This window comes from Mesoplodon densirostris, chromosome 16 (genome assembly GCF_025265405.1).
Source record: "Mesoplodon densirostris isolate mMesDen1 chromosome 16, mMesDen1 primary haplotype, whole genome shotgun sequence".
Classification (NCBI taxonomy): Eukaryota; Metazoa; Chordata; class Mammalia; order Artiodactyla; family Ziphiidae; genus Mesoplodon; species Mesoplodon densirostris.
The window spans coordinates 85,869,315-85,896,003 of NC_082676.1; the positions used below are offsets into that span (position 1 = coordinate 85,869,315).

The 26,689-nt window shown below is 42.5% G+C and overlaps 1 protein-coding gene across 1 annotated transcript in view; it reads right to left on the reverse strand.

Moving 5' to 3' along the window:
* The window catches only part of SDK1 (sidekick cell adhesion molecule 1), an 831,209-nt gene that overhangs the window by 505,600 nt on the left and 298,920 nt on the right, over positions 1–26,689 (reverse strand). Inside the window, exons 3-4 of the mRNA XM_060079272.1 lie at positions 22,555–22,661; positions 20,266–20,413 (exon numbers count right to left, since the gene is read on the reverse strand). Coding sequence (XP_059935255.1) covers positions 20,266–20,413; positions 22,555–22,661 — 255 coding nt within the window. The remainder of the gene's footprint in view (positions 1–20,265; positions 20,414–22,554; positions 22,662–26,689) is intronic.

Below are 26,689 nucleotides of genomic sequence, written 5' to 3' on the forward strand. Positions count from 1 at the left end.
CCCGAAAGGTGATGAAAGATATAAAATGGTAGGCTTTTCCCTCTTTCTCCGCTATTCCCTTTTCTGCCGCACACTGCCTTTTCTCCTCCTCTGCTTTGCTAGAGCTTCTCCTGTGATCTCCTCTTCCCCTCCTCCTCTCCCACTCCTTAGTTTGTTTGTCCTGGAGTTCAAGTTCTCTTGACTCAGACTATGTGTGGGCTGGATTCCGGTAAACTGTTCTTTTCTTGGTGATTCCATGACATCAGACACTCCTGGTTGCCTCTTCCCCTCCTGCTCTCTTTCTGTGGGCATTTTATTTCTCTAAATGTTGAGAAATAATGTTCTCAGAGCTGGCTTCTCTTCTTTCCCGTCTAGTATCTCTCTCCCCAGAAGAGCTCACCCTTTTCATGGTTTTAAATACCACCTGTATACTGACGATGCCCAATTTTGTATCTCAAGCTTAGATCTTTCCTTTGAGCTCTACACTTGTGTACATCCAATTGTTGATCTAAAAGTTGATCTTTCTATGCTGATTCTTCATAAGCATCTCTCTCAAACTTATCATGACCCAAAAGCATTCTTATCCAGTTGTCATTATTTCAGTAAATATATACCCAAGGCTCAAATCAGAAACAAAAAGCCTGACTCCACTGCATACCCAATTCATCTGTAAGCCCTATTGATTCTACTTTTTTAATCCTTATTCTGTTACGACTTATTCACACTGTTGAATATAACTGTTGATTATACTTTTGACTGATAGCTCTAATTTGTCCACTTTCTCCATTTCCTCTGCCCTGTCTTAATCCAAGCTACCAGTACCTCATTTGCAAAATAAGATGTTTGCAAAAACTTCCTAAGGATTCCATTTCCACTGTTACCATCAAGTCTTCACAAAGCAGCCAGATTTTTCTTAAAGCAAATCAGATCATGACACCCTCCATGTCCCTCCACTGCACTTAGAATAAAACCCAAACCCTTTTCCATAGCCACATGACTGGGGCCCTGATGTCATCTGGGGTATTCCACCCACTGTCGCCACGCGGATGGATTCCTTTCAGATCTTAGACCACCACGCTCTTTCTCACTTCAGCTTCTTTGCCAATGCTGCACCCAGAACATCCAGCCCCATTTCTTCATGTCACTGGCTCCTTCTCTCTCTTCAAATTTTCGTCTCAATGTTATATCCTTGGATAGGGTTGATTCTCTTGATGTGTTTGTTCGTTTGCCCATTTTGCATCTGTTTACCCTTATCAGACTGTAAATTCTGTGAAAATAGGGACCCAGGTGGCATCATAACCTGCTAGAGTGTCTGACACAAAGGAAGTATCTGGTAAATATTTCTTAAAGAAATGAAGAAATGTCTTTTCTTTACCCACATAGAACTTAGCTCAAGAAAGTTACAGAAAAAAAAAAGATCCAATGCGTGGACATACATACACTACCAAACGTAAAATAGATAGCTAGTGGGAAGCAGCCGCATAGCACAGGGAGATCAGATCGGTGCTTTGTGACCGCCTGGAGAGGTGGGATAGGGAGGGTGGGAGGGAGGGAGACGCAAGAGGGAAAGGATATGGGAACATATGTATATGTATAACTGATTCACTTTGTTATAAAGCAGAAACTAACACACCATTGTGAAGCAATTATACTCCAATAAAATTGTAAAAAAAAAGAGAAACATTTAATGATGATCAGTGAAAGTAAAAAAGAAGATTCAATGAAATATTTAATGATTATCAGTGAAACATCAAAAAAGAAAAAAGGGGAAAAAAAAGAAAAGAAACAACTGAGTAAAGACTATACATGGTGTCAGGTGTCAACAAGCCACAGAGTATATGATTCCTTTTATATGAAACGTCCAGAACAGACAAATGTATAGAGACAGAAAGTAGATGAGTGGCTGCCAGGGTCTGGGGGGACGGGGGATGGTGTGCGACAGCTACTGGGTATGGGGCTTTCTTTCAGGGTGATGGAAATATTCTGTCAGTGGTGATGATTGCCCAACTCTGTGAATACAGTTGACCCTTGAACAACACAGGTCTGAATTGTGCAGGTCCACCTATACGTGGATATTATTCAATAGTAAACACTACAGTACTACACAGAGTCCGTGGTCAGTTGACTATGGATACAGAGGAAGCAGGTGTCCGGAGGGTCGACTATACCCTAAAGACCACTGATTATACAGTTCAGAAGATATATTCTTTCTTTTAAAACAACTTTTTTCTAATTTTTACCTTTTGGCTGCGCTGCGCAGCACACAGAGTCTTAGTTCCCTGACCAGGGATCGAACCCACACCCCCTGAAAGGGAAGCATGGAGTTTTAACCACTGGACCGCCAGGGAAGTCTCGAAAGATATTTTTTAAAAAGAATTAATGATAAGTGAATTACATCTCAATACAGCTTTTTTTTTTTTTTAAAGACTATACAGGATGAACTACAATCAAATGCTACAATCCATTCACTAGAGCGTGAGCCCTTTTGAGCCAGAATCATCGTACTGATCTTTTTATCCCCAGATCCTAGCACAGTGCTGACTGGTGGACAGACTGAATGGATGAATGATGACCTTGACTTTAGGGACTGTCATCTGGATGCAAATACTCCAGCAATTAGATCTAACTAGGCTTTGGTCAGATCTGATGACAGCGAAGAATGAGCCCTCATGAGAAAATGATTCCACATTACACAGACATGACACTTTGTAATTCACAAAAGGCTATCATATCTGTTACCATATTTGAATATCACACACAAAAATAAAAGTCCTGTGAGGTGGGCAGGCTGCTATATCATCACTTGTATTTTCCAGAAGAACAAAGGGAGCCTCAAAGAAGTCAGAGACTTGCCCTAGGACACCTGGCTACATGTGGCATCGTGGAGTCAAAGAACGGGTGGCAAATGCCAACTGCGGGCCCCTTTGCAAACCCCTGCCCTTCTGGACAAGCTGAGATCAACTCTGCCATCAACATTCACGAAAATAACCAGAAAGGCATCAGTCAGGTGCTCAACTCTATCCTTGGCTCCATCACTAAAGTAGATTTGACCTTAAATCACGTAGCCACTTTCTTCCCCCATGCAGTCATCCACAAAATTGGTGTGATAAGACTTCCTCTGCTTTCTTTACTGGATGCCATGAAGATTTAGAGCAGTCTTGCAGAAAGAAAAGAGCTACGCAGGACCCTCTGCAGCATCCGCACTGGCTGTACTTCACCTACACTGCCCCGCAGACCTGCATCCCCAAGGACAGCCAGCTCCCTCCACTTCCTGGCAGAACCCCAGCCAACAAATGGGGGTGCGAAACATTTTCACGTCAGACATTCACAGGATTGGCTTTACCCCATTCTATGTGTGAAAAAGCTGAGTCCCCCAAACGTTAAGTTAGGCCTGCCCAGGATCAGAAAATGATCAAAGAGTATAGCTGGTTCTCAAAGTCAGCTCTTCTTGCTTAAACCCAGAGTGCTTTCCAAAGCCCATCCTGCCCCTCACACACCTCACACCCCCACAGGACCGCCCCTGCTTCTACATATGCTCCTCGACCACTTCCATACACAGGATCTCCAGCAATGCTGCCTCTCCTCCCACAAAGAGGGCACCCAGTGGACACAGGCTGCCAATGGTACCAGTGGGCCACTGCCCATCTGTGTGACCTCTGACCCTCTCCTTGCCCCCACTGCCTTGATCTCTCCAGTTCTCAGCTCCTTACGGCCCCAGCCCTGAGGTGCACGAAGGCCCTGGAGTGGGACACACGTCCTGCGACTTCCTCTGAGCTCTAAGAACATCCCTTCCTTCCTGGGGTTCCTTTCCCCTCCTTCTTTGTGCGGGAGAACTTCACGTTGGTATGCAATATTTCTGCCTGAAGACCCAGGGATAAAACCAGATGGGAGCAGGCTTGCCGGGACACAGAGTCCCCAGGTGCAAGTGAAAGGTGAGTCACACTGTGACAGCTGGCTCTCCATGGGTGTGCAGGCGACGCACATCCTGGAGCATCACCACAAGCTGCCCTTACAGGCCAGGCCCTGCCGCTAGGTTACGAATGGGACAGTGTTACAAAGTCTTCTTGACTCACTCTGGCGGTACCCCTTGGCCAGAGCCCAGAGCATATTTCCTTCACAGGGAATTTGGTGCTTCAGGAGTAGCTTCCATGGATGACACCAGTGCAATTCGGTACTTGTTCAGTGGACAGATAAGTGAATGAATAAATGACCTGTATTTAGGAAGAGTAACACTGATATTTCTAATCTAAAAGAGAAGCTAATAAAAGTCACTTATATTTGACTGTGTAATAAACTATACATTAGATGCACAGGTAGAAATGCCTCCCTAATTACCCAGCCAACATTAAGACTGGCTTCAATTTCCCAAGGACATTTTAACTGAGGAAGGACGGAAGGGGAGACGGGAGGGGCACATCTCCTTGTATTCTAGTACTACAGGTACCGCTAACCAAGGACTGAAAAGTCACTGCTGGTAGCGCAGTGGTTAAGAATCCTCCTGCAAGGGGCTTCCCTGGTGGCGCAGTGGTTGAGAGTCCGCCTGCTGATGCAGGGGACACGGGTTCGTGCCCCGGTTTGGGAGGATCCCACATGCCGCGGAGCGGCTGGGTCCGTGCGCCATGGCCGCTGAGCCTGCGCATCCGGAGCCTGTGCTCCGCAACGGGAGAGGCCACAGCAGTGAGAAGCCCGCGTACCACAAAAAAAAAAAAAAAAAAAAAAAGAATCCTCCTGCCAATGCAGGGGACACGGGTTCGAGCCCTGGTCCAGGAAGATCCCACATGCCGTGGAGCAACTAAGCCCGTGTGCCACAACTACTGAGCCTGTGCTCTAGAGCCCGCGAGCCACAACTACTGAAGCCCGCGTGCCACAACTACTGAAGACTGTGCGCCTAGAGCCCATGCTCCACAACAAGAGAAGCCACTGCAATGAGAAGCCCGCGCACCACAATGAAGAGTAGCCCCCGCTCACCACAACTAGAGAAAGCCTGTGCATAGCAAGGAAGACCCAACGCAGCCAAAAATACATACATAAATAAATAAATTTATATTAAAAAAAACTAAAAAATCCGTAGTTCCAATGAGGTGATTAGTTAGTTGCCTTTGAATACTAATGCATGTTCATTTATATACTTAGGATAACGAGCAGAAGAGGGGATGATAATAACACCACTACATTACATTTACTTTACAGGTTAGAAAGTGTCTTCACATCTGTAATTCTATCCATCAAATAAATGCTCCCCATAATAATTCCAAGAGTGTGGTGGGGTAGGTACCCTTATTTCCGTTTGAGATATCCCATTACATCATCTTTGTTGGCAATAGTCAAAAAAGACTTGCCCAGGGTCACACAGCTACTAAGGGACAAAGCTGGGACTGAGACCTTCAGTCCCACACCATCTCCCCAGAATGAGCCAAGTACTACTATTTATTTATTCATCCAAGAAGTACTTATCCATTCATCCAATAAACATTAAGTAAGTATGGCCAAGCACTGTGCTAAGTTTCTGGGCCTTCAAAGACAAAGAAATAATCCAATACAAAATGGGCAAAGGTATGGTTGGATTCTCTTTGCTAGTATTCCGTTGGTTACCAGGGTGGGGTGGTGGCAGGCAAGGGGTGCAGGTGGTCCAAAGGTATGAACTTCCAGTTATAAGACAAATAAGTCCCAAGCGTGTGATGTACAGCATGGGGACTACAGTCAACAGTACTATATTGTATATTTGAAAGTTGTTAAGACAGATCCTAAAAGTTCTCATCACAAGAAAAACACTTTAACTGTGTTGTGAGGAATATTCGCTAAACTTCTTGTAGTATATATATATATATATGTATATATATCAAATCATGATGTTGTGCATCTTAAAATGATAGTGTTATATGTCAGTTATATCTCAATAAAACTGGGAGAAAAAAAGACAAAGAAAACCTTAATCTGCTTCTACAGATTATAATTAGTAGTAAACAACCAACTATATATGGAAGGGGGATAGACAGATATATGACAGCCATAAGGAAGCATATTATTTAGTAGTACACACTAATAAACATATTTTAAAATGCCTCCTGCACACTATAAAACTCTTAGAGGAAAACATAGGAAGAACACTCTTTGACATAAATCACAGCAAGATCTTTTTAAACCTACCTCTTAGAGTAACAGAAATAAAAACAAAAATAAACAAATGGGACCTAATGAAACTTCAAAGCTTTTGCACAGCAAAGGAAACTACAAACAAGATGAAAAGATAACCCTCAGAATGGGAGAAAATATTTGCAAATGAATCAACGGACAAAAGATTAATCTCCAAAATATATAAACAGCTCATGCAGCTCAATATTAAAAAAAAAATCCAATCAAAAACTGGGCAGAAGACCTAAATAGACATTTCTCCAAAGAAGACATACAGATGGCCAAGAAGCACATGAAAAGCTGCTCAACTTCACTAATTATTTGAGAAATGCAAATCAAAACTACAGTGAGGGACTTCCCTGGTGGTACAGTGGTTAAGAATCCGCCTGCCAATGCAGGGGACACCGGTTCAAGCCCTGGTCTGGGAAGATTCCACATGCCGCAGAGCAACTAAGCACGTGTGCCACAACTAACTGAGCCTGCTCTCTAGAGCCTGCGAGCCACAACTACTGGAGCCCACGTGCCTAAAGCCCGTGCTTCACAAGAGAAGCCACTGCAATGAGAAGACCGCTCACCACAACAAAGAGTAGACCCCACTCTCCGCAACTAGAGAAAAGCCCACGCACAGCGACGAAGACCCAATACAGCCAAAAATAAATAAATATACAGTGAAGTATCACCTCACACCAGTTAGAATGGGCATCCTCAGAAAATCTACAAACAACAAATGCTGGAGAGGGTGTGGAGAAAAGGGAAGCCTCTTGCACTGTTGGTGGGAATGTAAATTGATTCAGCCACTATGGAGAACATTATGGAGGTTCCTTAAAAAACTAAAAATAGAATTACCAAATGACCCAGCAATCCCACTACTGGGCATATACCCAGAGGAAACCTTAATTCAAAAAGACACATGCACCCCAATGTTCATTGCAGCACTATTTACAATAGCCAGGTCATGGAAGCAACCTTAATGCCCATCGACAGACAAATGGATAAAGAAGATGTGGTACATATATACAATGGAATATTACTCAGCCATAAAAGTGAATGAAATTGGGTCATTTGTAGAGACGTGGATGGATCTAGAGACTGTCATACACAGTGAAGTAAGTCAGAAAGAGAAAAACACATATCATATATTAACGCATATATGTGGAATCTAGAAAAATGGTACAGACGAACCAGTTTGCAAGGCAGAAATAGAGACACAGATGTAGAGAACAAATGTATGGACACCAAGGGGGGAAAGTGGTGGGGTGGTGGGGTGGGATGAACTGGGAGATTGGGGTTGACATATATACACTGATATGTATAAAATAGATAACTAATAAGAACCTGCTGTATAAAAAAAATAAAATTCAAAAAAAATGCCTCTTGCTCATGATTGTTGCCATTTCAAAACATAATGTAGATACAGATGTAAGAGCTAAAAAAGAGTGAGGTATGATTTGAACTAACACATTCTAGGCTTGGCAACTTCAGCATTTCCTGTTCATTAAAACTGTATTTTCAGGCTTCCCTGGTGGCACAGTGGTTGAGAGTCCACCTGCCAGTGCGGGTTCCAGCCCTGGTCGGGGAGGATCCCACGTGCCACGGAGCAGCTGGGCCCATGCGCCACAGCTACTAAGCCTGCGCTCTGGAGCCTGCTAGTCACAACTACTGAAGCCCGCACACGTGGAGCCTGTGCTCCACAACGAGAGGCCACCGCAGTGGGAAGCCTGCGCGCTGCGGCCAAGAGTGGCCCCCACTCACCACAACTAGAGAAAGCCCGTGCACAGCAGCAGGGACCCAACGCAGCCAAAAATAAATAAATAAAATTAATAAGTTTATTAAAAAGAAACTATTTTCATTATCCTAGTTTTAAGTAGAGTATTATGTAGAGTTGGTGAGATGCAATTATGTGCAACTGACTTAAGATGTATAATAGGCTAATATTTGTAAAGAACTTCATTATTGTCACTAGATCTGCTCATGTAAAATGAAGTGGTATTTTATTTTCAAATGAAAAATTGGTACGTAGAATATTAAACTCTTGTCATTAGAGTTAAACACCACATTGCCAACTCAAATGGAACCAAGTAATTGTAAGATGCCCTCGCCCATCCCTCAGGCTATTCCCTGTGCACGGGAATGGTCCTCTGGCTGTGATGGACCCTGACTCCCAAAGCAGCAGGTGCAGGGTCAGCTGCCTGCACATGCCCAGTGACCTTCATTACGTCCATCTGCATTGCATCATGATGCAGGCCTCACACTTAAATACCCGGCTGCTGCCAGGTGTAGCCTATAACCTGGTCTCCTACTGTTTATAAGGTAACCCTTCATACAACAGTGTCACAATGACTAACAACCTGAAAGAAAATGTGAAATTCTCACAACGACCTTAGCCCTCCTCTCACTATGCAGGGTGAGGCTCCAGGATAAAGCACAATGAGCTGGAGCCTGGGTCAGCACTCTGTATGCCATTCAACAAAGAGACGCAGTGCCTCCAACCTTTCACCTGCTTCTGTGGACATTAATACTAGTCTCCAGGATAATATCAGCTCAGAGGATGGGACTCCTCCTGGTGTGGTTAGAACGACCACAACAAAAAGAACTTTCTAGGCTTTAGAAATCAGCACTTGGGAAAGCCCATGGAGCATGTACAGGAGCTAAGGCAGAGGTGCTGTGCCCCAGGGCTCCAGCACGTTCTCTTCCCCTGGGTCCCTCCTTCCCAGCTGGCTCTAACTCCCAGAAGACACCTACAGGTACAGCCATGCACTCAGCCACGTCTATACAGGACTTTCTGAAGCAAGCATCAGGACATGATCACTACATGCAGTGTCATGCGGGTGACATGTAGCATGTACTGTCTTCGCATCCTTGAACATGAGGTGGTAAATTACTTCTCACTCCATTATCTCTGGTTAAATCTCCTGACAACTCCAGGAGGAAAGAGACCATTCTCCCGCTCCTAAAGGAAGCAGAGGTGCTGTGAGGTTACGTGACCTGCCCCCAGGATACAGAGATGCCCCTGGGTGGGCGTCTCAGTCCATTCAGGCCACTATAACAAAATACCACAGATTAAGTCATTCATAAGCAAAAACATTATTTCTCACAGTTCTAGAGGCTGGGAAGTCCAAGATCAAGGGGCTGGTGAGAACCCACTTCCCGGTTCACAGACGGCCGCCTTCTTGCTGTGTCCTCGCGTGGTGGACGGGGCGAGCTCTCTGGGGTCTCTCATCCCAGTGTGAGGCTCCACCGTCACGACCTAAGCACCTCCCAAAGGACCCACATCCTAACACCACCACAGTGAGGATCAGGTTTCAACACAGGAATTTGAGGGGACACAGACACTCAGTCTACAGTGGTGGGATTCCAAGCTGCAGATGTTGGAGCCAAACACCCAGAGGAGCAGTCCAGGGAGGTCTTCGCTGTGCTGGTCTACCCAGAGCAAGCCCCCTCCGTGCCACCAGCAGGCGTTAACCATGTCTTCTCTTCCTCCTTGCAAACCCCAGCTCCTCTGAAGCCCAGGTGACCCAGCTACAGCACTGTTTATTCCCGAGGTGTCCCCTTCCTCCGCCCACTGACTGAGGAAGGAGGCTCCCGGCTTTCCATCGCCCCCAGCTCCTTCTCCTGCCGTCACCCTGCAAGGCTCAGCATCCACGTCTCCGTCCACTCTCACGTTTCCTCCACACCGTCTCAGCCCCGTGCTCACGGTCACCCCCTAAACCTTGCCAGCCCCTACAGAAATTCCATTCTGAAGTCTAGCCCTCAAATGCCCCATGTCTAAGCCCAGTTCTTCTGGGGAACAGAGCCCTTCCTGATGTGTGTGTCATCACAGGTAAGCAGGAAGGAGGGACAGGAGGAGAGAGCACAGACCAAGGAGGGCTTGATCCCACTGACTCCAGCTGTGTAGCTGTGCTTGACCCTCAGGAGGACTTCCAAGAAGCTGCATGAAGCTGTGTCCCTCAGGAGTCCAACTGGGAGAAGTCCATCTGCTGGTCCGCACCCCTCACCTGCATATACCCATCCTGACTCACCAAGGGCCAAAGTCTACCCCCTGAGAATTTAACTTGACCACCCTCCTGGACTGCATCACCTGATCCCTTCCAATGGAAGGGACTGGCTGGAGAGGTCACGGTGAGGATAGGAGGCTCTGAGGTGCCCAGAGCACCCACTTCCGCTCAGTCCCCCACTCAGGTATCCTTCCACTTCACAGGCTGCAGTCTCCTGACTCTGCCGAATTGGACCACCCATCACCTCCTCCCTTACACGACTCCCAGACAACCAAGAGCCACCTCCCATTTGCAAACCCTCCACGTGCTTGTTTCTTGGTCCCACATGACAGGCTGCACTTCATCCTTCTTTGTAGAGCTGCCTTCTCTACAACTTTACTGCAACAATCCATGACCACAGACCGCAAAGGTGCCACTGTACTCAAATGGTCCCCTAAGTCTAGCGTGTTGCTCAATTTGCTTTTGACTCTCCAGATAATTACTGAATACCTTCACCTCTCTTCTTGTGTCACACTTCACTCTAAACTTATAACCTCATCCCAATATTCACAGAGGAAATAAAGATCCACAAGAAAACCCTCAGTTTTCCACAAGCATGTCTGCCAGACAACACACGTCCAAACCCATATCAGGCCCTGTCCTGTAGTGGAAGCTGCCCTTGACTCTATCAAAGGCTGTCCCTTGATGGGCTGTCATACAGAGTGGTGAAGCCTGTGCACCACACCACACTGGGGCCCTCGTGCACGTGCTGGTGACGCGGGTGCCCGTGCCACCCAGCCTCTACCTTCTCCAGGGCTCTGCCCCTCACTCACACTCTACTGCATCCTCACACTCTCCTTCTCTAGGAGAGAATTTCCATTAGCATATGAGTATTCTCTGTTATTTCCCACGTTAAGGAAAATACCCAACCCCCTGACCTCACGGATCCTCACCATTTCTCTGCAGCCGTTCTCGATAAAAATTCCCAGAGTTCTCATCTTGCTGTCTTTACTTTCTTCTCTGTTATTTAAATGTATTAAAATTGCAATCACCAAACATTTCCTAACTAGAAAAAAATAATAAAATGAAGACCAACATTTCTAACATTCTATTTCCTCCTAGGTTCAATATTCCTTTTCCTCAAGCCCATTCTTAGTAGATCTTCCAGCAAGTTCTCAGAAATGTAAATTCTCAGTCTGAACCCGTGTCCCCTGCATTAGCAGGCAGATTCTCAACCACTGTGCCATCAGGGAAGCCCTTGGTTCTTTTTAAAATCAGCACATTAAAAGATGTTTGACATCATTAGCCATTAGGGAAATGCAAATTAAAAACACAATGAGTTGTAATTAAATATCCATCGAGATGGCTAAAATTAAAAAAATAGTGACAACATTGAATGCTAGTGAGGAAGCAAAGAAACTGGATCATTTGTACATCATTGGTGGGATTATAAAATGGTACAGTAACTCTGGAAATAGTTTGGCATTTTCTTAAAAAAACTAAACATGCAAATACCATATAACCAGTCACTGCACTTCTGGGCATTTATCCCAGAGAAATGAAGACATGTTCACACAAAACATGTACAAGAATATTTACAGCAGCTTTATTCCTAAGGGTGAAAAACTGTACACAGCCCAAATGTCCTTCACCTGGTGAAGGGTTACACAAGCTGTGGTATGTCCACACCATGGAAAACTACACAATAAAAAGGAACCCAGCACTCACACATGCAGTAACCTGAACTAAACAGAGAATTATGCTGAGTGAAAAATGCCAATCCTAAAAGGTTACAGACTGCACAATTCCATTTATAAAACATTCTCTAAATGATAAAATTATAGAAATGGAGAACAGATTCATGATTGCTAGGATTTAGGGTGGGGACAAAGGCTGGGGGAAAGTAGCTGCTGGTATAAACAGGCAACGTGAAGGGTCCTGTGGTGATGGGACTGTTCTGTGTTTTGAGTGTATCAACATCAATATCCTGGCTATGGTGCTGCACCACAGCTCTGTAACATCTCACCTGGCTGTGATGCTGTACCACAGCTCTATGAGGTCTCACCTGGCTGTGATGCTCTACCACAGCTCTACGAGGTCTCACCTGGCTGCGATGCTGCACCACAGCTCTACGAGTTCTCACCTGACTGTGATGCTATACTACAGCTCTACAAGACCTCACCAGGTAGGGGAACTGTTTAAAGGGCATATGGGATCTCCCTGTATTCTTTTTTTTTTTTTTTTTTTGCGGTACGCGGGCCTCTCACTGTTGTGGCCTCTCCCGTTGCGGAGCACAGGCTCCGGACGCGCAGGCTCAGCGGCCATGGCTCACGGGCCCAGCTGCTCTGCGGCATGTGGGATCTTCCCGGACCGGGGCATGAACCCGCATCCCCTGCATCGGCAAGCGGACTCTCAACCACTGCGCCACCAGGGAAGCCCTCCCTGTATTACTTCTTAACAACTGTATGTGAATCTACAATTAGCTCAAAATAAGTTTAATTAAAAATGAGGAAAAAACAAATACTGTATGATTTCACTTACATGAGGGACCCATTGGAGTCAAATTCAGAGAGACAGAAAGTAGAAGGGTGAGTGCCAAGAGCAGGGGGAGTGGGGAGTGGAGAGTTATCCTTTAATGGGGACAGAGTTGCAGTTTCTCAAGATGAAAGAGGTCCAAAGATTGGTGGTGGTGACGGCTGTGCAACAACGTGAATATATTTAATGCCACTGAATTTACAGTGAAAAATAGTGAAGATGGTAAATTTCATGTTACACATATTTTAGCACAATTTCAAAAAATGTTCCAAAAAATAAAACCACAACTCTTCCAAAGACGTCCCACTGTATATGGAATAAAACTCAGATTTCTTTCCAGATTCTGGCACCTCCAGGATCTCTTTCCACTCTCTTTGCCCGCTGTTCACGAGGCCCTAAGCGCCAGACAACAGTTTAGCAAATACAACAGGCTTTGTATTTGCATTTGCATGTATGTGGCCCCAGTGTTCAGAATATTCGTCCTCTAGATGTGTGCACGGCTAGATCTTTCAGACGTGAGCCCGAGAGAGCAGTGCAGCACAGAGGCAAAGAAAGTGTGGGGTCAAGAATCAAAGGCTCTAACACTAACCAGCTGCTGGCCTCCCTCTGTTGTTGTTCCTTTCAGCAAAGTGACGATAATAACAGTACAAGCCATGGGCTGCTGTGAGGATTCAATGAATCATTATAGAGAAAACACTTAAAACAGTGCCTGGTATGCGAAAAATATTTAGTAATAATCATTATTAATACCACCTCGAGAATATCACAGAAATTATGTCGAATGAAAGAAGGCAGAAACAAAAGAGTTCATATGCCATGATTCTATTTATAAGCAATTCTAGCATAAGCAAACTAACCTATGGTAATAGAATGAGATGAGCAGGTGGGGCGGGGCAGGGACCAGGGGTAAGAACTGCCCTCGGGAACTTGCTTAGGATGGTGATTACACCTGTGTACACATTTGTTAAAATTCATCAACCTGTGTGTTTAAAATCTGTACATTGTGTTGTATGTAAATGACAACTCAATAAAGTGTCACCTTAAAATGTCACCTGCATAGAGAGGCATCCTTGACAGCTCCCCCCCCTCCCGTTCAGTTCTCTCCTCTCCCGCCCTCCATTTCCCTCATAGATTTCATCATCCCCCAAAGAACCCTGGTTATTAACCTGTTTCCACAATGGACCATAACTCAGTGAAGGCAGAAGCTTCGATGTCCTCATGCCCCTTCCTGTCCCGAGCAGCTACAACAGTGCCTGGCACAAAACAAGTGCTCAGTAAGTATCTACTGAGTGCAGGGAGGAGGAAAGAGGGGGAGGGAGAGGCAGGCCTGGCCCTGAGCACCCTCCTCCCATGAGCACCGCTGGTGTGAACACCAGAAAGGACCTCAGCGGTCTTTCATGTCACCTTCCTCATTTTTGACATGAGAAAATGGAGGCAAAGGAGAGTAAGTAGGTTTCCCAAGGTCAGAATTAATGGTGGAAGCAGGTCTGGAGCCCGTTATCTCCTAGTCTTTTTTACTTATACCAAATATGGCTCAATTCACATGTATAGACATACTCTATAAACATTCACAAAATGCCTACAAAACATAATATAAAAATTTTAAAAGCATATTATTTTGAAAACCCAGTTAACTGTAAAAATGTTATTACAACCAGATCTACTTCATTCAAGCATTAAGTTGTGTGACTTCCAATACAAGTGCTAATTTAAACAAATCTTTCTTGCAGCAATTGAAATGGTACTAGGTTAATGGATGTTCAAGTATTTAAGCATGGACAATCATGAGTCAGACCGTTTCTAAGTCACCTGGGATGCTGTTTGCTGCCCATACTTCACAATTCAGATCATTCCTGGCAAGTCGTCTCACAAAGCTGACTGGAGGTTTGAAATATTTAATCTATAAACCACGCATTCCTAGGAAAACACATGCCAGTACACTTGTGCTTAAACATTCCTGTCAGGTAGGCTACAGGATGCAGTTTGAGCACAAGAACCTGCAATTAAGCAAAAGAATGGAATTACACAGGACAAGTTTCTGCGTCCTAATCTGATAACGGCCGACATAAATTACCTCCCGGAGGGTCAGAGAAATACCACATGACATCAACATTCACATTTCATATTTTGAGAAATATAAGGAAACAAAGAACATATATCTAAACTGAAATAACACAGAACAATTTTATTATCAAATTAGACTGTATTTGTAAGACAAGGCTATAATCATCTTTGATACCCAAAGACAGCAAACTAACTGTTCGGATTCAGTAAATCAGAAAAATAAACATGCACTTTTTTCATCTTCTCAGATAAAAAAAACCCTATAATTACCAATTCATAATTCTGAGTATAACTTATTCCCAATTCTTTCAAAATACTGTTTGCTTTCCCAAGATACATTTCTCCTTCATCAGCACCATTTTCTCCTGAGGTTTGTTGTGCCATTTTTTCCCCTTTTTTGGTGAGGATGTTTACATGATTTTTCTTCACATTTCTTCATTCATTGATTCAGACTTTCCAATATTGCATTTCTGCTCTGCATAACAGCAGGCCAGACAGAGTTATAAAAACAAAGACGTTTTAGATGGTCAATACCCAGGGAAGGTGAAAACCACTTGCGGAGACAGGACCTACACTTACAGTACGGGGTTCATGACTCTCACTAGCTAAAGACTCAAGGTGAGATGTTGAGAGAAAGAGCTGCCGAGCCTGGCATGTTTAGGTCATGGGTATAGACCCTCAGCTTAACTGCTCCTGGCCTGAGACTGTCCCACCTGGCCTTTGTCCCACCTCCCCAACTTATTAGTTCCCTATGGAGTCTGCTACCTTCACCTGCTTTGCCATGTTACCTAACAAATTCAACTGTTCCAGGCATTAGGACCTGGATATCCTTGGGAGGCCATGAAAGTGCCGCCTTGCTCCCTGCTCCTTGGGCCTCGGGAGCAGCCCTGGTTACCATCCTGTCCTCTCCTTCTGGTGGTTTGGTTCTGTAGTTCTCTAAATACTCCAACATATTTTCTTTTTGCTTAGCCAGAGCCATCCTCTGTAACTTGCAGCTAAGGGCATCTTAAGTGAAACGATGGAACTCTTTGGGCTTCACTAACTGGCTTATGTAGTCCATACACAGCTTTAAAGACCTATAAATCTCAACACAGCAACAACCCCCAAGTTTAACCAAGATCTCTTTGCTAACCTTGAGTCTGATATATACAACCATCTAACGACTGGACCCCCTTGGCCACCTACCAGCACATCACACGTAACATGTCCGACACGAATTTCAGACACCACCACCAACCCCCCGCACACAGACACAGCACTGTTTCGCCCCAAATCATCTCCCCATTTCAGAAAATGGTAATTCCTTCCTATCAGTTGCTGAGGCCAAAATTCTTAAGAGTTACCCGTGGCTTCTCTCCTCTCATACCCCACATCCAGTCCAATGGGAAATCCCATTGTTTCTACTTTCAAACTGTATCAGCATCTGACACTTCTCACCACCCTGATCCGAGCCACCTGAATTACTGCAGAAACCCCTCACAGGCCTCCTGGCTTCTGATTCTGTCACCCTAGAGCCTGTTCTTAACATAATTCTCTCTTTTTAAAAAAAAAAAATTTTATTTATTTATTTCTGGCGGTGTTTCGTCTGTTGCTGCACGCGGGCTTTCTCTAGTTGCAGCGAGCGGGGGCTACTCTTGGTTGTGGTGTGTGGGCTTCTCATTGTGGTGGCTTCTCTTGTTGCGGAGCATGGGATCTAGGTATGTGGGTTCCAGTAGTTGTGGCTCGTGGGCTCAGTAGTTGTGGCGCACGGGCTCCGCTGCTCCGCGGCATGTGGGATCTTCCCAGACCAGGGATCGGACCTGTGTCCCTCGCATTGGCAGGCGGACTCTCCACCACTGCGCCACCAGGGAAGCCCCTGTTCTCAACATAAATCTTAATAGAAGCACCCTACGTGAGACTGCATCACCCCTCTGCTCAGATCCGCAGAGCAAACGCCCAACCCCTCACTATGGCTAAGTAGTCTGGTTCTGGAATCTGGCCCCAGGGCCCTGGTCACCTCATCTCCAGCCCTCTCCCTGGCTCCACACCAGCCCCACTGGCCTCCCTGCTGCTGCTCAAACACCCCGGCACGGCCCTCCCTCAGAGCTTTCACACGTGCTCTTCTCACCAATACACCCCCATGCCTCACTCCCTGGATTCATTCAGGGCTCTGCTCACAGTTTAGTACCCGAGAGGCGTTCTCTGATTTCATGTCTAAAATGTCCACCACCCCATCCTGCACCCCGGCTCTGTCATCCTGCTCTGTTTTCTCCTCACTACGTATCATCAGCTGGCATATCATACACTCATCAGGTTGGCATCTGTCTCCTTCCAGTGGATGTAGGCTCCCTGAGGACAGGATCTTTCTTTTGTTTACTGCTGTCTATTCAGAGTATGCCCTGCACAAGGACTTGGGGAATGAACGAAAAACAATGCCCAAATTGCAGTCAGAACTTTGTTAGTTTTTCATTCAGCCTTTCTCATATGAATGTGAAGCAGCTCAGGTACCACCACCAGGTCCCACTACTCTTCTGGAAATGATGATGAATTTCCGCTATTTTTCCTACACAGTCTATTCTTCATTCAACAATATGTAGCCGAAGGACAAGGAGGCTCTGCCCCTGACACGGTGCCGGATTCTGCACCTGGTCACCATCCCTATGTCTCCTGTTGCCGTCCACCCCGCGCTAAGGTACCTGATGATCCCTATATGGAGATAATTTCTGTCTCCATCTCCCACTAGAACTCCGAATTTAATAAAGTCTATGCCTTAATTGGAAGGCCACATTTGCCTTCTCTTTGTCAAAAATTTCTGAAGATAGGGACCAACAGACCTAATACAGAAAGGATAAACAATGCACACGCAGGGATGCTCACTGTTGAGGAGGGTGTGTGCATTTGTGCGAGTCTGTGGCTCACGGCAAACCTAGGTTAACCTACAGCATTTCAAATCGAAACCTGGTGTTCTAAAAAAGGAGAAAAAAAGTTGTGATCAGTGTAAGAAGAAAATAAATCAAAAGCACGAAGAAGGTTCAGCAAAATAAAGTGAAAAGAAGAATTAGCCTGATGCAGAAGAGAGCATGAGATTTAGAGCCAGACAGACCTGGGTTTGAGTCCCAGCTCTGCCATTTGTCAGCTGTGTGCCCTTGGGTGGGTCATTTAACATCTCCAATCTTCGGTTCTGATAGCTAATTATACCTGCCTCAGAAGGCAAATGTGAGGATTACAGAAGATATGTTTAAAGTAGTACTCAATAAATAATAGCTGCTGTTAAAATTATTAATAGACTATTCAACTAATTTTTCAAGTTGAGGAACATTAAACTTACTGTTTCCCTTGAAAATGAAAAAAAAAAAAGCCTAAAGCTCACAGTTTTAAGGTCATGAGATAATATTAAAAAATACAGGGGTGGGGTGGCAAGATGAGGTTCTCCCTCCCCATGACAAAGGTACATCTCTCCCCTGTGTTAGGGAGCTGACCTCAGATAACCAGGCTAAAAGCAGGAGGAGAGGCTTGACCTGTTTCGACAGGTGCGAAACACTTTGAGCCAGACGTTCCATTTTGAAATGATACCTGGTGGCACAGAACAGATCTAATGCCATCTGAGTTCTGTCTGCCAACCGTCTGGGCAGAGGCAATGTACATATGCCCTTCCATCTGATGTCCAAGCTGAATGTTATTAGATGTGTAAAGTAATACATCTTTGAATGATGCATAAACTTGTGGAGAAAACCATGCAACTGCTGATTTATGGTATCTTGCACAGCGGGTACTTAAATAAATACAGGGGTGGTGATAAGGTGGAAAATATGAAACTAAAGGGCCTTGAGAAGTGTAAATATCCATAATCAGCCTCATCTCATCTCTTAAAAAAAGAAGCTATACAGGCATATTATTCCACTGAGATTGGAGATTCATCAATAGCTTCATGGTTGTAAGCAGACCATTTGTTTGCTATGACACTAAGTTAAAGCCCTACTAGCGTCTTTGCCTTATTAGCTCACCAGGAATTAAACAGTCTTTAGCAAGAACTTGCAAGTTAAAAAAAAACAAGCTTATAAAATTAAGAGTTATTTCATTCTGTATCCTTTTATACTTCTTGAGTAAATGTTGTCTCACGAACATAGCTAGACCATAGGTTAACAAATGAATTCCTCTGTAGTTGTTTGCTACGGAGTTAAAATAATCCTTCCACCGTTGACATTAGTTAGAAGCTCCAGTGTTTGAGAGGAAGCCTAATCCAACCTACGCACCCCTCCCTGTACCAGCTCTTCCCCAGCACTCATCCCACCTTTGCCCAGCCACACTGTGTTCAACACTAGGACCTTCCAGAATATTTCACAAGAATCTCTCTCAGCGGCCTTTTTTTTTTCAGCCTAACAGTCTTCTAAGAGAATGAGAAATTGATCCTTGTCTTTGCTTCACCCCATCTCCAGAGGCATTTGTTATAGTTGGAATGAATATAAAGGTGGATACGTAAGCAACTTTTAATAAAATAAAGAAAAAGGATAGAAGTTATCCCATTTTTCCAAGGTAATTTATATTTTTACTAGAATCTTAAAATATAGATTTTACGTATTTCAATATTTTTCCTGTTTCCAATAACCAAAATAGAAACATTTGCTAAATAAGCTTAAGAATTGTGTAGGCTCAAGCAGAGTTCTGATGCCCAAGTGGACGAGCAGGGATACTGGACTTAGAGAAGGGACTGCATGGATGCTCAGATGGGGAGAAAGCACATTTGAAAACTGTTCAGCAAATTGCCTTCACATATCCCTTCTGGGGGAAAAAGAGCGCATTTTCTTCTCACAATTTTTTTTTTGTCTGAGTGCAACCAACTGATGGCATAAATATTTGACGTTTAGCCCAAGCTTATAGCATTTCACAGTTCTTTCAGAAATGTCCATCCTCAAAGCCTTTATATTCAGTATGTTATCTTTAAATTACATTGCAAAATGCCCACTTATAAAATATATACCAAATGTTCTTTTTAATCACTTAAAGCTCCAAATGCAGAAACTGTTTGGCATTAGATAAATATCTTAAATGTGAAATAGGCAAGAACACCTTGGAATAATGCTTAACTAATCACAAAGCAACTACTCTGCAATAGATGGGTGAACCACTAATTAGACAAAAGGAAATAAAACTGTCATAGTAGGATAAAAGGACAAAGAGAAATAAGCAGCAATTACTATTTTGTCATCAGAGAAAGTAGCACCAAACACGGCTCAGTAAAAGAGGGAGGAAACCCCACAGCTCTATCAGTAAATGCGAGCGCTCATTAAATTAGTACTTGGAGCTAAACACAGCTCAGGATGAAAATGACATCTCCAAAAGGAAAAAAAAAATACCATAAAGAGTATGTAAAGGTGCTTTAGTTAGGCTATGCGGCATATTAAAGAATAATATTACATGACCATTTTCTTAAACTGCTTAAAACTTTCCAAGCCAGCCTTAAAATAGCTGTTTGTTAAGGACTGAGGTAGGTCTAGTAGACCAGGTTAGTCTTTTCAAAGTTTAATTGGCACACTTAATGTGTAAATGGTACCAATGAGTGTCATGAGATGTATTTTAAACTTTAAAGTTTGGAACGACTTACATTCTGTTGCTTGGAATAATCTTGTGCCCTTCTCTGAACCAGGTCACTTGAGGGCTGGGGCAGCTGGTGATGGGCAGTAAGTTGAGTATGGCTGCATGTCCTTGAGAGACCATTTTTCTCTGATCTGTATCCATGAAATTTCCCATATCTGCAAAGAAAAATCAGACCTTTTAAGTTTCAGAAAATTCTTTTTTGACGAAGCGGGAGGTCAAAGATGGAAATAACTATATTTTATTGCAAAGTCACCAGTGTTGCTATAATTAAGCAGGAAGACCAGAGGCGAGCAGTAATGCTGATGAGTGCAGACTGGGTGGTAAAGTGGAGCATAAGGCAAAGCCACGTGCCTCCAAAGTACCCATGAAGTGCGTGAATCAGCAGAACTTCATGGTCTTTGTGTCGCTGCAACAATACAATGAAATGTTTGCAACCAATTTTAATATTGAAATAAATTGTGGAAAAGCATCCTCATGCCACATGAAGCATTTTCCCAGAAATGATAATAAAATGATTTCAGACATCCCCCGGCTCCCAGATCTCTCCAGCTGGTTCTACCCAGGCACCTGCTGCTGTCCTGCTCAGTTTCTCCTTTTCTTTGTTTCTGGGGTGAATGCTCCCTAAAAGATCTTTTGGGAGAAATATTTAACCCCTGATTCAGTTTTAGAGGGTTCTCCAAACCCCATACTACTGACTTAATTGGGGCAGGTAGGTTTTGTTCCAGTCTTTGTGCTACTGGTTTACAACATTTAAAAAATGAGATCACAGGAAAAAAAACCCAGCCTTTAGAATGTGGGTATATGTGGCCAATTTTTAAATCAGTACCATTTGAAAGTTTTTTAAAATTTCCATATTATGATTAGCTACAGATATATGTATACACACACTGATATGGCACATATACTACATTTTTGTCTGAACGCATATAAATTTGGAACAGTCCATAAAAGATCTCTATTATCAACAGATTTGTGATTCAGAAGAAATTATTGACTATGTTACAAGCAGTGTTTAATAGTCTAGGAAAAGATGAAACAAATGAAACAGATTAGGAAAATATGCACGGTTATTTTAAAGTAAAGTGAAATTTGTTATCAAAGACAAGGAGAAAAGAGACAAAATCTAGCGCTAGAGGTAAAGGATAGAAACAAGGATATTATATTAAACAATTTATTAAATATAATAAATTCTAAGCTTATTCAAATATGTTTTGGGTATTAACCTTAATTTTTTATTTATGAATTATGTTTTCAATTATTTAACTGAATAAAAGTTCTGAATTATTATGCAGACAGGTTTAGGTGAGTGACTTCACCAGAAAAATGTAAGCCTCCCTAGTAATTAAAACTATAACTAAACATGTATAGCAACAGCACCTCACCCAGTCACTAGTAATTACTGTAGAAAAGTAGAAAAACTAGAAATTATTTTAAGTTATACAGTAACACTGAAAACCACAAGCCTTAACTGGGGTCAAAATGACATATGAGAAAATATTGTCATCATTGGTTCACACATCCCAATTTAGGGGCTTTTTAGAGTTCCCTAAATCTATTATAACGTATTTATATGTAATTTAAAATGTCTTAACACTTCTTGCTTTCTTTTAAATGAAGAGACATTTTGGTAGTAAATTCAAAACATTATAAAGCCTACAGGCCATTTTAGATGGACCCTACCCATCACAGATTTTGGACTAGGAAAGTATTAAATGTTTTGCATCAGCCAACTTCCCTCTCCACAGTCTCCTAAAGACTACACCAAAATTCAAGGCCCCTGCATTCTGATATCCCCTCCAGTTACTTTTAAAGGTTTCATTCTCCAAAATGGCCTGCCCAGTAGAGAATTAATTAATTCACTACAGCATTAATACATGCTATCCACATACTTTTTGTTGTGTAGCTGAAGGATTTCTAAACAAATCACTGGAAAGAACTGAATATGAATTGATAAAATTTTAACTAATTGGGTTTAATCTTTTATTTAAAAAATAGCTGAACCTGGATATGATAAAAGCTAAGAGCAGCTAACTCATAAAACAGAAGGCATCTTGCTCATTTTTTAAATCCTCAACAGAGCCTTATCTATTGAATTGAAAACAGTGGCATTTACCTCATTAGCCCCAGATCATCGTCAGACCAGCTGCATTAGCTATTTACTTCTCTCAACCGATTTTAGAAATTATACTATTCCAAATAGAACCCAAGATAGAAACTCGACTCCCACCATGGTTAAAGTGATTTTGATTAGTGTTTTGTTATTTAACATTTGTAGATCTTTTCAGTGTTCACATACATGCGACTTGAACTTCTGATCTTCTTTGCAAGAGGGCTCCCATTCTGTTTCGAACCACACAGCGGTAAAACCCAGCATCCAGCCTCTGTAAAGATGGAATAACATACCTGCCAAACACCAAAAAGCAGTGTTAATGGTTCTGTACCTAGGCAGCCAGCCTTGGCATCTCATCTAGTATATTTTGGAATCTAGTACCAAAAGTATTTAATTTTTGATAAACTAATATCTATGCAAGCCTTCCCTGACCTACACACTTACTGCAACTGCAATTTACTTGTGAGATTATTTAATTGCTATTTGTCTCTCCAGCTAGGCTGTAAATATCATATGAAGCTAGGTTCTGGAACTGTCTTGTTCACCACTGTACCCCTGTGCCATCACATAGTATCAATAGATATCACTCAAAACTGCTTGAATTAATAAGAACTGTTAAATAGCTAAAAATCATTACAAGTAAACCAGACCTTTCAATTTTTTTTATAATTCTATCTCTCAGAATTTCTAGAAATTATTTCTAGAACTGGCAATGGTCTTAACATAATGTGTTGTGTCATTCTGCATCAAAGTTCAAACAATGCAGGGTGAGACACAGGTGTCATTCAGGCAAAGCAAGCAGTGACATCAGGACACAACTCCCCTCTCCAGTCCCCACAGCGAGCAGACATCTCCCAACACCATTTACACACTTTCCTTACTTCACATATGGCTTGACATTAACTTTTAAAACTTTTTTGATTGACTGGGAGGTTATTTCATTGGTATTTTCCATTCCTGCGACTATAAGTAACCATCCCTCAAATCAATGCCTTTCTAAAAACGTCAGTAAATTTTATAGGGGGGACAAAGTAGCTAGAAGATACAGTTTCCATAAAAGCCCTGGTTTAGGTTTATGGTTAGTTTTATAATTCAGGATATTTTTAAATCCACGAACAAGCAGGAGGTACAACCGAGGACCACTTCATGTGAGCTCTGCAGCTCCGGAGCTCAAACCTTTCATGCTACCTAGAAGAGTGCATTTAATTGGTTTCTAAGCCATATTCACCAAAAATCAAGAATAAGGCTTGATTTTCACACATGGGAGGGTGCCTATCCTAAGAAAGAATAAGAGAGCTAAAACCCAATCAAATAGGAGCCTACTTTCCAAAAAAAGAGAAAACACAGTGATGCTATCCTTTCTAAAAACATGTTCTGATAATAGTTATCTTCAATTTAAAAATATTTCCTCTTTCAAAGTATAATCAGAGAAACCTAAAAAAAAAAAAAAAATCAGGTAAAAGGCACCAAGTATGGTATGCTTTATTTGCTCAGCTCTTACACATACCTTAAAGTCACTTATATTCAACTAATTGCTCATCTTTTTATTCAAGTATGTCCAATTAGTCAACTGGAAAAAGGAACTGATAGGCATACTTTTTAAGTGAATGAAACATTTGGACAATACAGGTAATTCAGTATTAAGCAAATATTAATCAGAGTGTGTTTACCCTTTAATAACCATCTTGAGATCTTACAAGCAAGATTAATAAAATATTTTTTGAAAAAATACTGCTGAATCTCAGTCTTCAAATTTTTATTCTATTCTGAGGAATGGTTTATCTCAAACAAAAAATTAATTAGTGAAGACAATCAGAACAACACCAAACTGAACACAAAGAGTCAATGCCATTTATTTAAATTACAAATCAAGACTAGAAGGATGAGCAGTGTTGATTATACACTATGATTATAATTAGGAGGAGTTTTGAGATTAGGTTAAAACAAAGTCAATAAAAGTTTTTGGAAAAGAAATTCCACAAGTTATTGGAGTACATATTTGAAAAACTACAAGAGCAGTTTCATCATTGCAAGCTAACCACATTTATATGATTGTCATTCATTTCATTTTTCCTTTTTTGCAGTATCCTGAATAGATTTTACATTCTTATAAATTTCTATAGTAATCCTGTGTACTAATGCACAAAAACAGCACTGTTTTCAAACAACTGGGAGAAACAGATACAAAACTGAATATTAGGCATATGCTGTTTTGTACCGTCTCTTTAGTCTAATGTCTCACCAGGGAAAAAATATACAAAAAAGTGGCAAAGTACTCCACCTATTACAGGGATTCCTACACAAATTATGTTTACCCAACAGATGGGAATATTCAGTGTAAGCCTATTGTTTATAAACACGCATTTTTAAGCAGAGAAAGTTTCCTGGCTCCTTATACGAAAGTATGATAAAATCCTAGCACCATATGCCACTAAAATATAGAAAATGCCTGCTCCTACTTCAAATAAGCACAGCTGGGAATGTTTGTATTCACTGTTTCAAGACAGAATCTACTAGACTAACAGAGCCTTTTCCAGAGCTAGTTCATTATCAGGAAGAGCAAATTAAAGAAAATCAAACACAAGATCACAACAAACCCAAGGGTCTAAACGCTCATTTCTGCTACGCAGGAGAATACCACAATTCCAAACTGCCACTGGGAAGGGGCAACAAGAGCAGCTCTAGAATTTCTCTAAGAAGCAGTTTTAGGTCCATTTCCGTCCGTGCACAATTGCTTGACTAGCCCCGCCTAGAGAGGATATCTGACATTTTTTGTGTGCCTAGGGTCTGCACCATGTTCTTATATTTGGAGGATTCTCCACCCTGAGTCCTGGTGGAGGCGGACCCCTACATCAGCAGGGCACAAGAATGAGATACCACAGGACCACTGCACACACATGCTCTGGGCTTTCAGATCTGGGGCTGGCGACACATGGGAGCAGGGCTAAAGGAGAATCTGTCCAGCAGCAGCAGCGGCGGTGGGGCGCCCGGATCAGGGGAACGGTGCAAGTGTCCAGTGCCCATAGGGGCAGCGGCTCAAGCAGTGGCAACCAGCGTCCAGCAGTACCAGCAGCAGGACCCTGTGGGGCTGGCTCTTGGGGCAGCTCGGCTCTGAAGGGCCCGCCCCCCTCTGTTCCTGCCCAATGTCCAGTCAGCCCAGTGACGGTAAGAGCAACGCAATAGCCAGGTGACAACTTCCTTTTTTGTTTCAACGAGAGAGGGTTTGTTTGGCTTGTCCTAGAACTCCCCAGAATGTAGCCAAAATAATTCTGGTTGAAAAGGCTTCTGAAGTTACTAGGTACTCACCATGGTCACAGAAAAACCTAAATAATGCCTCACTGAATCATCTCTTTTAAAAAAATCATGGCTTCCCAGCTAACCACTAAGAATCATTAAGTGGTAAATAGTCCCTCCAAAACTGAGACTAATTAATCTTTTATAAGGAGTATTCCTGCCATGAGCCACTAAAATTTTAGAAAATGTCTGACAAAATACTATCTGCTTTGGAACAGTTACTGTTGAGCAGTTCTTCCCAACAAGAGTTAAATGCTCTAAGCACACAGGTCTACAAAGACCTATCACAGTTCAGAATAACGAAACAACGTCTTTGATACAGAAGAGAAAACCCATACTTCTCCCTCTAAGGTCAGTGGACATAACTCAATCCATGAGAAAGAATTTTCATACCCATTAAAATTAGATATAAGGTTTTTTTCTTTCGGGGGGGGGGTCTATATTCATTTTATGCCACTCCAGACAAGACTATTCCCCACAGCTTTAATTTTTTTTTAATTGAAGTATGAAAATATCTATTCTGGTATGAAAGTATCTATTCTGCATGAAAATAAACAACCAAGTTCTATAATAAACTTTCATATCTTGGCCCAAAGCCCATTATCTTTAAAGTGAAAAAAGGTTTAAGGAAAAAAATATACAAAACTAAGCCATTTATATCCTTCTTGGAACTAATTCCATTCTATTTTTGGAAACAAGATTACAAATAATTGTATTTTCAATTTTATTTATATAAATTTCCTATATGAACATTTAAAATAGAGCAACAGTCAAAAGTGGAATGAGTCCATATCTGGCTTTTGCTACAAGCAAAGAGTGAAATGAAAAATCCAGACTGAAACTTGTTAACAAAGAGATGGACACAAAATTTTGAAAGGTGTGTCCAGCTCACTAATAGGTCTTAGACGTTAAGCAAATTGAGGGTTATGTTTTGAAACCTTTCCAAAGAGTTACAGTAATCAGTATGAAGTTAAAGTAAACAGCATAATAAAGATGGAAGTTAGCCGATGGGAACATTATACTCGCA